This window comes from Eretmochelys imbricata, chromosome 10, assembly GCF_965152235.1.
Source record: "Eretmochelys imbricata isolate rEreImb1 chromosome 10, rEreImb1.hap1, whole genome shotgun sequence".
In the NCBI taxonomy this organism is placed as follows: Eukaryota; Metazoa; Chordata; order Testudines; family Cheloniidae; genus Eretmochelys; species Eretmochelys imbricata.
In genome coordinates, this window is record NC_135581.1 from 34,154,042 (window position 1) to 34,167,074 (window position 13,033).

A 13,033-nucleotide genomic window follows, 5' to 3' on the forward strand; every position below is an offset into this window, starting at 1 on the left:
GGGGGCTGCTGATGTCACGTTACGCACAGGCCCTGCATTTTCACAGCTGCCCATACACCCCGCATTGCCACGCAAGAGGAAATGCCTAGCAGCGACAGCGCACAGGCAGGCCGGAGAGCAGGGAGTCCTGGGTCAGCAGAAGGCAGGACAGACCTGCACTGAGAATAGGACCCATGGATCTGCGGGGTGAGGCCGCCCTCCCGCACCTGGAGCCTCCCACCAGCCAGGACTGTCATGGCAACCCCCCCCTCCCTCCCCAGTTCCTGCCAGTGGTGCCACAGTGCTGGGGTGCTCTGCTCCCAGCTCTACACCACGCTGGTCCTTACCCTGCTGGGGGCAAACCCTCCTCCCCACGCAAGTACCCAGTGGCTGGCTCCCAGAAGAGGATTTAACAGGCTAGGTATTCAGTGCTGCAGAGAGGGCTGTGGCTGACTCCCTGCCCTGAGCAGATGGGGGAGGGGGCAGTACCACAGTTATGAAACCAAGGGCCCAGCCACACACTGCCATTAAAATGCCCCACAGTCTTCCCCCAGGAACTCCAGGGACCTGGACAAAGACCCTCTCCCTAAACTCCCCTGGCTACCGTCTCTTCCCTCATTTCCTGGGCTAAGCTGTTCTGTAGCGTTCCTGAACGCTGTGCTGCATTCCACCCCAGAGATGGCTGCATGACAGTGGGGAGCAGCCCCTCTTATCCTGACAGATCCCAGCGCAACGGAGGCCATTTGACTTCCGGCAGGGAACAGGCCGCGTGTGCCAGCGCAGGCAGACCTGGCCACTCTGCCAAACTAACTGCTAATCCCGGCCACATTTTATGGAGCCCCTTGTACCAGAGCAGGCCGGCCAACACTAACCTTGGGTGAGGCAGCGCCAGGGCCAAGGGGAGAGCAGGAAGTTGGGCTGTGGCGGGTCAGGCAGCGGTTTAGACACTACACTTGCATCAGGGCAGAAGCTGGTTTGTTGCATCAGCTGCCTTGGAGTAAAGGGAGGAGAAGAAAACCTGAGCCACGCCAAGTCAGCCGGCACTCCAGGCCCTGCAGTGCCCACCTGCTCCCTCTCCCAGGGTTAATTCCAATCTCTGCCTGCAGAGCCACCAGGGCCTGGGCTCCATTCCAGAGCAGGGGGCTGTGCTACCATGCCCAGTGCTACCACCAACAGGGGGTGCTGCGACGCTGGTGCGAGGGAGGCTGGCTTTACAATGGGAAAGGAACTCTCTAGGCTGGGGGGCAGGGGAGGGGCCAGAGCATCCCCTAACACAAGTACGTCCCAGCTACTGGGCCTGGCCTGTGACAGCGCTTCCCTGTTCCTCCAGGTCGGGGCCAGTGAGCTCGGAGGCAGGAAGGTAACAGGCTCCATTCCCAGCATCTAGGGTCAGCAGGCCCTGCAGTCTAGCAGAGCTTTTCTCACCCGGAGCAGGAGGCTCACAGAGCTTCCCGAGGGCAAAGGCAGACCCCACAGCGCATGAGTCAATTTGTTGGGACAAAGTACCGGAAAACAGAGCGCAGGGAGGACTCCTGCCCTGCCCCCGGGAGACAGGCTAGGTCGGAGCCAGCAGGGCTCTGGCGGCGCTAGCTACAGCATGTGAGCTCCAGCACGACTCAGGGGCCAGAGGCTGAGCCATCCAAGGCCTCGCGCATGCTGGAGGGAGGATGTTTATAGCAGCAGCCGGCCAGTCACTTCCTTCCAGCTGTGACGGGCCCTGGGTCCTGCCCTGTTCATGGATTCATCTCGAGCAGAGCTACATCTGCTCCCAGCATGCCCCGGGTGCTCCAATATGAGAGCCAAGGAATGGCAGCTGGGGGAGCAAGCAGGTGGGCTCAGGGACCAGGGGCACAAGACACCCAGCTGGAACCCAGAGCCATGGGGCACCCAGCTTCATGTAGAGCTTCCCCGAGCCCCATTATGGCAGGGCTAAGTTTAGCAGTGCACACCTGGGTCCCAGGCCTGGCACAGCTCCTGCACAGTGAAACCCAGCCCTGTTCTCCAGGCCCTGCCAAGGCCTCTTAACACTTCCCTCAAAAGCAAATAAGAGCTTCCCAGCACCCCCCATGCCCACGCCAACCTCTCCCCTCCAAGCCGCTTCCCTAGCAGAACAGACACACCCAACGCCAATGCTGCTCGACACTAGGTTAGTGAGTGCTCCCTTGCCTGCTGGGCCCCGCTTCACCAGCCAGCACCTATCAGCTTCCTGGGGACCAGTGCACAGAGAAGAGTGGTCGTATGCAGAGCAGGCTGCAGCGCATAACTCATCGGCCCCCTCTGGCCATTGCCCCGAGGAGGGTTTCTGGGCTGCCCTCAGGCCATGCCCAGCCTGGAACCCCACAGAACAGGACCAAGCCCTAGAGGGAGCCAGCTGCGCTTAATGTTAGCCCCCTCGCTTCTTCCTCAAACTCTCTGGCCGGTGCGAGGAACCAGAGAGGGCTGGCAGTGCCAGGCAGTGGTTTCCTGGTTCCCTAAAGGAGGTGTCAGTCACTTCTTCCTGGCCTCACATGCTCCCCTCTGCCCAAGAGGAGCACACAGACAGTGCCCAGGGGACTAAATGGGCCACTCCCTGGGCACCAAGAGCTTTGGCCTGCTTCACACAGGGGCAAGGCTGGCCCCCTCCTGCTTCTTCCACCCAGAGTGACTGCCCCAAACTCCCAGTGACTAGCCCTGAAGTGAAGCCAGACAGTGTGGACAGATGGGGTCTCTTCACTTGGTGGCTTCTGAAGATGAACTGACCTTTCAACTGTGGTTTCCCCTGTCCCTGTGGCCTCCTGGTTAACAGTAGCCAAAGGCACTTCATGAACCAGGGCCATACCTGAGGAATCCTGGGCCCTGTGGTTGGGAAAGGGCTGTGGGGCACTTTCCTTGTTGTGCCTCGCAGAGGCAGGGCAATTCCAGCTGATTTTCCTCAGCTAGCAATAATTGAACCAAGGAGAGCACAGGGAGAGAGCAGGGACCCACCCAGAATAGCACCTGCCCCTACCTGGATCTTCACTTGGGAGGAAAAGACTCCAGCAAATTTCACAAGAGAACCAATTGCCCTGAGGGAAAGAGGCTGGCAGGACACAGTGGCTGTCCTGTTGCTCACCTGATGAGTGATCTAAAGAACTCAAAGTCACCTCACAGGGATTTTACAATTACAGGTGAGTAAGCCTAACTACAGTACCAGGCACGTTGGTTGGAACTATAGTAAAGAACAGAATTGTCAGATGCATAGATGAACATGATTTGTTGGGCAAGAGTCAACATGTTTTTTGTAAAGGGAAATCCTGCTTCACCAATCTACTAGAATTCTTTGAGGGGGTCAACAAGCATGTGGACAAGGGTGAGCCAGTGGACATAGTGTATTTGGATTTTCAGAAAGCCTTTGACAAGGCCCCTCACCAAAGGCTCTTAAGCAAAGTAAGAAGTCATGGGATAAGAGGGAAGGTCTTCTCATAGATTGGTAACTAGATTGGTAAAAGATAGGAAACAAAGGGTAGGAATAAAAGGTGAAGTTTCAGAATGGAGAGATAAATAGCGGGTTTCCCCAGGTATGTGTACTGGGACCAGTGCTGTTCAACATATTCATAAATGATCTGGAAAAAGGGGTAAACAGTGAGGTGGCAAAGTTTGCAGAGGATACAAAATTGCTCAAGATAGTTAAGTCCAAAGCAGACTGTGAAGAGTTACAAAACTGGGCAACAAAATGGCAGATGAAATTCAATGTTGATAAATGCAAAGTAACGCCCACTGGAAAACATAATTCTGACTGTACATGCAAAATGATGGGGTCTAAACTCACTGTTATGACTCTACAAAGATATTGGAGTAGTGGATACTTCTCTGAAAACATCTGCTGAATGTGCAGTGGCAGTCAAACAAGCTAACAAAATGTTAGGAACCATTAGGAAAGGGATAGACAATATGACAGTGAATATCACAATTCTATTACTACATCAATCCATGGAACACTCACACCCTGGATACTGCGTGCAGGTCTGGTCACCTCGTCTCAAAAAAAGACATTGGATTTGGAAAAAGTACAGAAAAGGGTAACAAAAATGTTTAGGGGGATGGAACAGCTTCCATATGAGGAGACATTTAAAAGATTGGGATTGTTCATCTTGGAAAACAGACGACTGAAGGGGGATATGATAGAAGTCTATGAAATCATGAGTGGCGTGGAGAAAGTGAATAGGGAAGTGTTATTTACCCCTTCACATAACACAAGAACCAGGGATCAGTCAATGAAATCAATAGGCAGCAGGTTTAAAACAAACAAAAGGAAGCATTTCTTCACACAATGCACAGTCAACCTGTAGAACTCCTTGCCAGGTGATGTTGTGAAGGCCAAAACTATAACAGGGTTCAAGAAAGAACTAGATAAGTTCCTGGAGAATAGGTCCATCAATGGCTATTAGCCAAGATGGTCAGGGATGCAACCCCATGCTCTGGTTGTCCCTAAACCTCTGACTGCCAGAAGCTGGGACTGGATGACAGGGGATGGATCACTCAATAATTGCCCTGTTCTGTTCACTCCCTCTGGGCACTTGGCACTGGCCACTGTCAGAAGACAGGATACTGGGCTAGATGGACCATTGGTCTGATCCTGTGTCTGTTCTTATGATATTAGCTTTCACCTAGTGCATGGCTTGCCCAGCTCAGTTCAGTGGGGAAAAGGATTCCACTTGGACCATCAGGCAGCAGAGAATTTTGTAAGGATATAGCCAGTCATAGAGTCCCCACACAGCTTTGCCGATGCCCCTCAATCCCAACCTGAGCCCCCCCCCACTATCCTAGCCCAGGCTCCCCACATAGCTCTGCAGATGCCCCTCAATCCCAACCTGCAGCCCCCCGCCCCACTCCCCACTATCCCAGCCCGGGACTCCCCACACAGCTCTGCTGGTGCCCCTCAATCCCAACCCGCAGCCCCTTGCTAGCCCAGCCCTGGGCTCTCCACACAGCTCTGCCAGTGCCCCTCAACCCCGACCCGCAGCCCTTGCTAGCCCAGCCCTGGCCACTCTTGAGCAGAGACGCTGGACAGGTCACAGCGTGAGGTAGTGGTGTGACGTGGACAAGCCAGCGCTACGCTGAGACACCAAATCCCATTTCACGGGCAACCCAGGCAGGCCAAGAAGCTGGCTCCCTGAAGGCACAAAGTGGGTGCAGCTGTGTGAGCCCCCCCACTTCAGTCCATCACAGGCCACCTACGTGGAGGCCCCTCCAGTCCAGTCACTGACTGCAACTAGCACCTTGTGTGCTCAGCCCTCGGCACCGCGGACCCAGCACCAGCCCAAGGAGGGGTCTTAAGCTGGGGGTTTTCATCAGAAGAAAAACAGCATTTGCTTATCACATTTGCAAGTAACAAGCCAAAACCCTGCACTGGTTTGTCATTTCAAAGAGTTTTAGAGGGAGAGGGGGAGGGAGGAATGGAATCTCGCCTTCCTATTTCAGCTCAACTGCACTGCTTTCTAAAATAACCCGTCCCACCCTCAGTTCTGCAGTGTGCATCCCGGGGGGACAGAGCCCCTCGTTTACCCCTCTTTAATCAGTTCGCCTCCTGACCCCTCAACTGCTCCCTCCCTCCAATTCTTTTTATCACCTCTGATTTCGATACTGCTGTGCCCCTATGAACCCCTGAAGTGACACACAGATAAGAGCCGTGCACACAGCCTGCCAGTCACATTCCTCCAGCGCAGATAAAGCCCAGCAGCCAAAATAATCCCAGCCTGCAAAAACATAGCCATGGAGCTGGAAGGCACTTCTGGATCCAATTTAGAAGCTGAATTCCAACCCGCCCCTCAGCTGCCTTCCTTAGCAATCCACGTGTGCACACTAGCAGGGGCTGGGGGAGGCCTCGCCCTTTGTGCACTGGGCTTGCTGGATTCTAAGTACAGATATTAGATCCATTCTGCACAGCAGCAGCGGGTCTGGATTGAGGATTACTAGGGCTCATAAATCCAGAGTGGTTCTAAAGGGCCTTGAAACAAGGATCCGTTTAGGTGCAGAGGCAGATTTCTGGGGTCAGCAGCCAAAGGAACATTCAGAGATCTTTACTGATGCAAATTTCTTGTACTAAGACGAGCTCCTTAGCCAGATCTGCAATTGACACAAACAAGCGATCCTTTACTGGGATGTGAGTTCTCAATGGGGTGTTATAGAATAAGGACTGAGCAATAGAATACACAAAAGACAGCAGTGCCCAGCACCCTTGTGCGTGCAGGTATGTGACACCCCTGGGTGCCCGCAGGAAGCACCCCAGGGTGTGCAAGGAGGATGCCAGGCAGCCAGCTGAGCGACAGTAGCAATAGCAGGGTGCCCAGTTATGCTGGGCATGGGGAGCAGAGGTTCCAGCCACCCCAGCAGCACAGAACAGCCTGCAAGGGAAGCGGTGCTTTCCAGGAGGTAACTGGGGAGAGGCCTCGCTAACAGCATCTTCCAGCCGCTGGCTGAGCTGTGAGGTGGCTGAGCCAGCAGCTCCTGACATTTCTGGCCCCGTGCGCCAGGACCCAGCTTCCTGCTGGGCTGTGCAGACACCTGGCAAATTATGGGCTTCAGTGTGATTTTGGAGGGCATTTCCTTCCCTCCCTCCTGCTGGAGCCAGGAGGCCCCTCGGAGCAGGAGCCTCGGTGCCATACTCTCTCGCCAAGCTATTTCCTCTGGCCACTCCAAGGGGCGGGAGACGCCAGCATGGGGGTGACAGGAGATCTCCAGGCAGCAGGCGAGATCAACCTGAGTGATGCCCGTTCCTATAGCCTGGCACCTACAGTCAGCACCCTCCTAGCGCCCCCTTGTGTTCCTGCAGGGAGCGGCGGAGCTGGCTCTGACAATGACGGGGATCCTCACTCAATTAGCCAAAATCCAAACGTTTCCACCCGTTCTAAGTCGCACAGAATGATTCTCCACTTCCAGACGCCACTCCTCGCACGCCAAGGGAGGCTGTCTAGAAAGAGGGCCCACCAGACCCATAGAGTACAAAACAGTTATTCTGATTGTTTCAAGCATTAGTGGATGTTTTGGATCTAACCTTCCTCCAGCTTTGGGCGCCCCAACCCAAAGCCTTGTGCTCCTCAATGAGACCCACAACACCGAACGCACCCAGCTAATTTAAAGATGAATGTTAACTCTGAAGTGTAATGATGACCTTTTATGTGTCAGCTATTTCACTGCTGATCAAAGCACACAAGAAAGGAGAGACCATCTTTGGTTTGCTGTGAGGGGCAGCTTGAGTTCTCGAGTGCCCTGGCTTGTGGGTGGAGCCTGGGCAAGCAACCCCCATACTTCTGACCCCTGAATTCAGGGAAGGAATGATTTGCTGTGCAGCCTCTCCCGTAATCCCCTTTAAGCACCTGCAGTGAGATCTGCCTAGAACAGACACTAGGGATGTAGTGCGGGGGAGTTAGAATGATGGGAAGTGAGAGAGATGAATGGGAGAGAGCGAGATCACCTGAGACCAGTGTCCAGTCTGAGACAGAGCCCCCAGGAACGGTCACTGGGTTGACACAGCAAACAGCCCAAGTCCTACTGCCCTGCACCCACCTTTTCCCTCCTGCACAGTGGGGCAGGGGAGAGCTCAGCCCAAGGGCCCATTCTTCCTGAAGAGCAACGGGGGCGGCTCCCAAGGTGACCCGTGCCAAGTGATGACTGATGGATGCACCCCAAACGCCTGTCAACAGGAGGGAGAGTCCAGCCATGCCTTCCTCACAACTCCCAATCCCCACAGATGCCTCAATCAAGGCACCCGCTAATCATTGTGCTCCCAGGGCTGCCTCCTATCCCGGCCAAGGCAGCAATGCTGTGCCCAGGAGATGCAGGGAGGGAGCAGGGAGAGTCACTGCTAGGGGACGAAGTAGGATGATCCTATGCCGCTTGTGTCAGGAGCTTCCTGACAGATGGCAGCCCTTGCCGCTGTGCTGTGCTGGCGGAAAGCTGCCAGCATGGGGGGGAGAGGGGGCTGAGCTAGCCACCCTCCCTTGCAACACCAATTCACCACCCCACCCCCGGTGCCAGAGCCGAGTCTGCCCTGGCTCCCCCCACTCACGACAGGCGCATCTGACCTCTCCTGGAATGGGCACTGTGCCAGGCAGTGATCAGCTGTATGTACACTGGGGGCTGCCCAGGGACACACTACCTTTCCCCTCTGCTGCAGCCAGCCCCAGTCATTGCTATCCCAGACGTGGGGCGGGTACTGACCAGCATCCAGACGCAGCCCCACGCTGGCCATCCTCCAGCCACTGAAGATGGCAGAGTCTAGCACACTCAGGCCCAAGCTCCATCCTAAGCATGGGAAGTGGAGGGAGGGGGAGATACTGTATCCATGCCAAGATTCCAAGGCCAGACAGGATCAATCTGACCTCCTGTAGGACCCGGGCTGTTCACCTTTGGACTGTGGTCCCTGCAGGGGCTGAGATTGGTGAGGCATGGTGCCAGATGCCTCGGCCTGCCTAGCACCCATGACCTAGCTCCCCAGCAGCCTGGTGTAGAGGAGCACCCAGCATGGCCTGGGAGGCCTGGCTCGGAGTGAGCAAACGATAGAGAAATAAACTCAGACGTGTACCCAGGGGAACCCCCCACGCTCCTGCCTGACTCTCCGTCTCCAACTTCAAACAGGGGAACAAATCCTGGATCTACAGGCAAGGAGCTACAGGGTGCCCATCTGACAGCCCAGCCAGAAGGACAGGGAGGAAGCCATTACCACGGCCTGCTGGTGATGGAGCAATGGGAGCAGAGCAGATCAGCAGCCCTTGCAAGGCTAGATGGTCACCCAGAAAAGCGGAGATGTTCCTGAAACCCATGGGACCCAGCCCCATGCCCATGTATGGCCCTGCGCACCAGCGGGACAGAGCAGCAGGGTAGCAAGGAGATGGCATGGGAGGCAGGGTCTGCTCAATGGACCCAGTGTTAACTCAGAAATTGCAACTTCTCACTAGCACAGAGAGCCCAAGCGTGCAACTGACAAGCAAAGGGAAACCGACCAGCCCTGCTACAATCCCTCATTTGGGGGCAGGGCAAGAGCTCCCTAGCCCCTCCCTTCAGGGTGGATTTTTCTCCCCCGCAGATGAACTTCCTTCTCTAATTGCTGCTCTCTGTAAGGCCATAAATCCAACCCAGCGTGGGAGAGGTCACGCCAGGCTGAAGGGAGCACAGTCACCTCTGCGGTCCCGATGGCGTAGCCGTCTTCACGGCTTTTTTGGGGAGCGCTGACCCACCCAGGCCACGAACGTGCCTTTCCCAAACAGCCCACAAAAGCAGGGGTTGAGCAAACACCATGTGTGCCCCAAATCAGTGCGTGTGCAGCGTTAGCATCACGCCCAGAGTGCCGGCCCCAGAAACAGAGTGGGACACAAGTCACCGCGCGCGTCTCTGGGTGACAGGCAGACACAGTCCCACACAGAGAACAGAGCAGGGAGCTAGCGGTTTGGTTCACTCGCCTCATGGAATCTCCTTTTCTCCAAACATCCAACTCCCTGCATTTCCCAGACACCAGCACCTTCCCCCGGCTGAGTGCCCACACTGGCGCCTCTCAAGTGCAAGGGTCACCAGTGACTCGAGCAGGGGCTCCCCGACCCTGCCCAGCATTCCCAGCAGAGGGGGCAAGGGGTGGGCATCAGCCCTGGGCACTTCCTCCAGCACTTCAGTCGGACTGAACCTCGTGGTCCTACGTAACCCACTCCCGGGGCGAAGGGGAGAGAAGCCAGGTAGCTGGCTCCAGGGAATGGAGGACAATCTGACTGCAGCCCTCTCTTCACCCCACACAGCCAGGCGTTGCCAGGAGAGGGGAAGCGATCGCACATCTGGAGCACTAGGGGTGGGTCAGCGAAGGGGGCTGGGAGTCCCGGGGCTCTCCCAGAGGGCGGCCAGCATCCGCTCATGCCCAGTGCCAGCAACGCCAAGTTTACAAGCTACCGCACGCATTTTCACTGCCTCTCGCGGCAGGGGGCTCTAGACACAGGGGTGGGCTGTTGGCCTGGCTAACACCACGCCCAGAGTCTGCTCAGGTCCCTTCATGGGCTGCACCAACCATCTTCTGTGCCCCCCCAACCCCAACGGTTCAACACCAACCCAACACTCCTTCCCCTTCCTGCTCCGGCAGCTCATCCCAGCTCCAGAGCCTGCCACAGGGCCCAGCCTGCTTCCTGCAGCTCCCCCAACCTTTGTCAGTCCATCAGCTGGGGCTGATCATCCCCCACCCAGGCCCAAGCTTCCGGGCTTGGAGGGACTCTGACCCCAGGCCTGGAAAGGGGCTGGCTGCCTTGTTACGACGGGCACGTCTCACTGGGAACACCCCTCCTGGCTCGGCCAGATGCAAACCAAACCCCACACGGCACAGACCGAGCTCAGAGCCCCCCACCCCAGTAACCATCAGCAGCACGTCCCCTCACGCCACCCCCAACGCCGGGACCAGGGGCCGCGCTCCTACCCTGGGGAGGTGTCCAGCGTGACGGAGACAAGCGAGCTGCTGAATCGCCGTGTGTCCCACAGCTTTACCTCACGCTCCCTCATCTGCAAGGGCAGAAAGACGCACGCTTACTGGTTGTGCACATGTACACATACAGACACTCACACTCACAGATGCACACACACACGTGCGCATACAGACACACGTGGCCAGGTGCTGGGCTGCTTTGGAGGCTTTGCACCGGTGGCTGCTGCAGCCAGGCGTGGCAATGAGGCGGCCCTAGAGGCACAGGCAGTCCAGCAGGGGACCCTGGGGGCGGCCCAGTGAGATCAAACCAGACCCCTTCCCGGCTGGGGAGCGGCTCCCCCTGCCGCAGGCCCGCACGCAGACATGAGCAGCTGCCATGGAAGCTGCAGGCCAAATGGCAGCTGGCTTTGAGGAGCAGGGACTAGAGCTGGGGGGCTGCAGGGCTAGGGTTTTCATGCTGAACCCCCAGCAAGGGGACACAAGCGGGAGCCTTTTCTTGGGGTGAGACACCAGGGAACCACCCCCCGCATGGGGCTCAAAAGCAGAGAGGTCTGGACAAAAGTGAACATGGGCGACCCCAGTGCATCCTGGACGGGCACAGGGGAGCCCTTGGCTATGCTGTGGGGGGAGCAGGCAGCAAAAGCATGCAATCCTCTTTCTCTTTCTAAAAGGGACAGGCAGCCTGGGCAGGCAGTCATGCACCCCCTTCCCCCCTGAGGAGAGGGGACCCCGATAAGGTGCATTGCATCTGTACTTCATTCAGGGGAACATGCTCCCTAGACAGCGAGGGTTTTGCCTGGAGCCCTCTCCCTGCATCTGATCGGCCTTCACAGTCTTCCGCGGCACATGGCAGGCTCGGCCCGCCCAGCAGGCACTGTTCCGAGAGGAATCCATCCCCAGGGATTGCACTGGTAGAGAGGCATATACCCAGGGGTGAAGCCATCTTCAGTGCACCACTCAGTGGTGCCGAGGATGGGCAGTGGGGTCAGGGGGGCTGGGGGAGCTGAGAGGTGATGGAGGCCGACTCCAAGCCGTCTCTCTCGAGCCTGCCCCGGCTGCTGCTCCAGTGGGCAATGGTGAGCCTGCTCCCCTGGGCTCACTGCTCTCTTGCATGCCACAGGTCAGGGTTAACTTCTATTCCCAATGGACTTTGTCACTTTCCCTAGCTCCACCCTGCTAGCCCAGGGGTTGCAAATATGGGCATGGCGATGGGTCAGCAGCTGTTGCTCTGTGCACAGGCTGGCGGGAGCGCTCAGATCCCAGCACGCAGGCTGCACCCAGAGTAACCGCCTGATACATGGCCCTGCAAGCAAACGGCTGAGCTCACAGGCTTTTGCTTGCACTTGGCCACTGGGGACAGAGCTCAGCACTAGCTCCCTGCTCAGCACACCCTGCTCCAACGCAGCATGGGCTCGGCCACGCTAGCCCTTCCCACAAGTCTCCTCCTGGTGTGCTCCGAGCAGCGCAGCTCCACACTGTGGCATATGGCAGAAGCAGGCAGCGCAGGGGAGCTGGGCATGGTGTTGTCTAGTCCTGCTCAGAGCCCTAGTCCCCCTCAGATCTGCAGGTTCAAATGCCGGCAGGGTCACTTTGTCTCCTCACTATTCCCTGGTGGAGAGAGCTCCAGGCAGCCCCTCAGAGGGGAAATGACAAAGTGTCGGCCTGGCTGTTCTACTTTGCCGCTACCGCTGCCAGGGAACTTGTAAAGCCCAGGAGGTGGGCGCAGCGCGTTGCCAATATTGTGCTTGCTCTCGCTCCATGCAAGATGTGGTAGGCAAGCTGGCCTCCCCTATAGAACCAGCTTCCCCTCAAAAGATGTATAGCGTGACCGGCAGGACCCACGGCACCATCTGCACAAGCTCTGCAGGAACAAGGTGGCGGAAAGCCCCAGTGAAGGAACAATCCTAGCTAAGGGCACCGGGGCGAGCAGGGGGCCATACCTGGCTGAATCCTACTGAGAGGACGTAATCGCTGGTGTTCATCCAGAGCAGCCTGGAATCCTTGTTGTTTGCGTGACCCTGGATGCTCTGAAAAACACAAAGGAGACCCAATGATCACTATTTGCACAGCACCAGGGGTGTGCAGAGCTGTGCTGTACAGTGACTGAAAAGGGCACCCCTGGGTCTTTCCGGGACTCAATTTACACCCGAGTTTGATCTGCCAGCCCTGCATAATCAGGTTCGGAACCAAGAGCCGGGCCGGGTTCCTCACGTCTCGCTGAGCCCCACTAATGAAGTCTCTCCTGTGACCCTCACTGGGTTTGCACACACACCGCTGAGCTCCCCACGCAATGCTCCTGCTGCTGCATGAAGAGGACCAAGCTTCAGCTCCTTCCCCCGAGCCGGGCTGGCCACGTGGACCCATGGGAGACTAACGGCACAGCTGTGGGCCGGTTTCACACAGTCACTTTTCCGAGCAGCAAGTCGTTGGTCAGTCTAACTCGGGAGGATGTCCTATTCCCAGTGACAGGAGCACAGCTGGGCGCAGCGGGGCTGAGAAGCACTACCCCCACTCTGCACCCTGTCATCTCTGGTCGTGGTGCAGGAGATGGGGCGAGGGGAGGGGAGCACTGGCAGGAGGTTATGCCACACTGGCAGTGCAGTCCCTGCCCAGGGACATCTCCAGCCAGAGCAGTGCCGGCCA

General features: G+C 57.1%; 1 protein-coding gene across 1 annotated transcript in view; it reads right to left on the reverse strand.

Moving 5' to 3' along the window:
• Window positions 1–13,033, reverse strand: part of CORO7 (coronin 7) — a 174,013-nt gene that overhangs the window by 89,945 nt on the left and 71,035 nt on the right. Inside the window, exons 8-9 of the mRNA XM_077827628.1 lie at window positions 12,331–12,417; window positions 10,385–10,467 (exon numbers count right to left, since the gene is read on the reverse strand). Coding sequence (XP_077683754.1) covers window positions 10,385–10,467; window positions 12,331–12,417 — 170 coding nt within the window. The remainder of the gene's footprint in view (window positions 1–10,384; window positions 10,468–12,330; window positions 12,418–13,033) is intronic.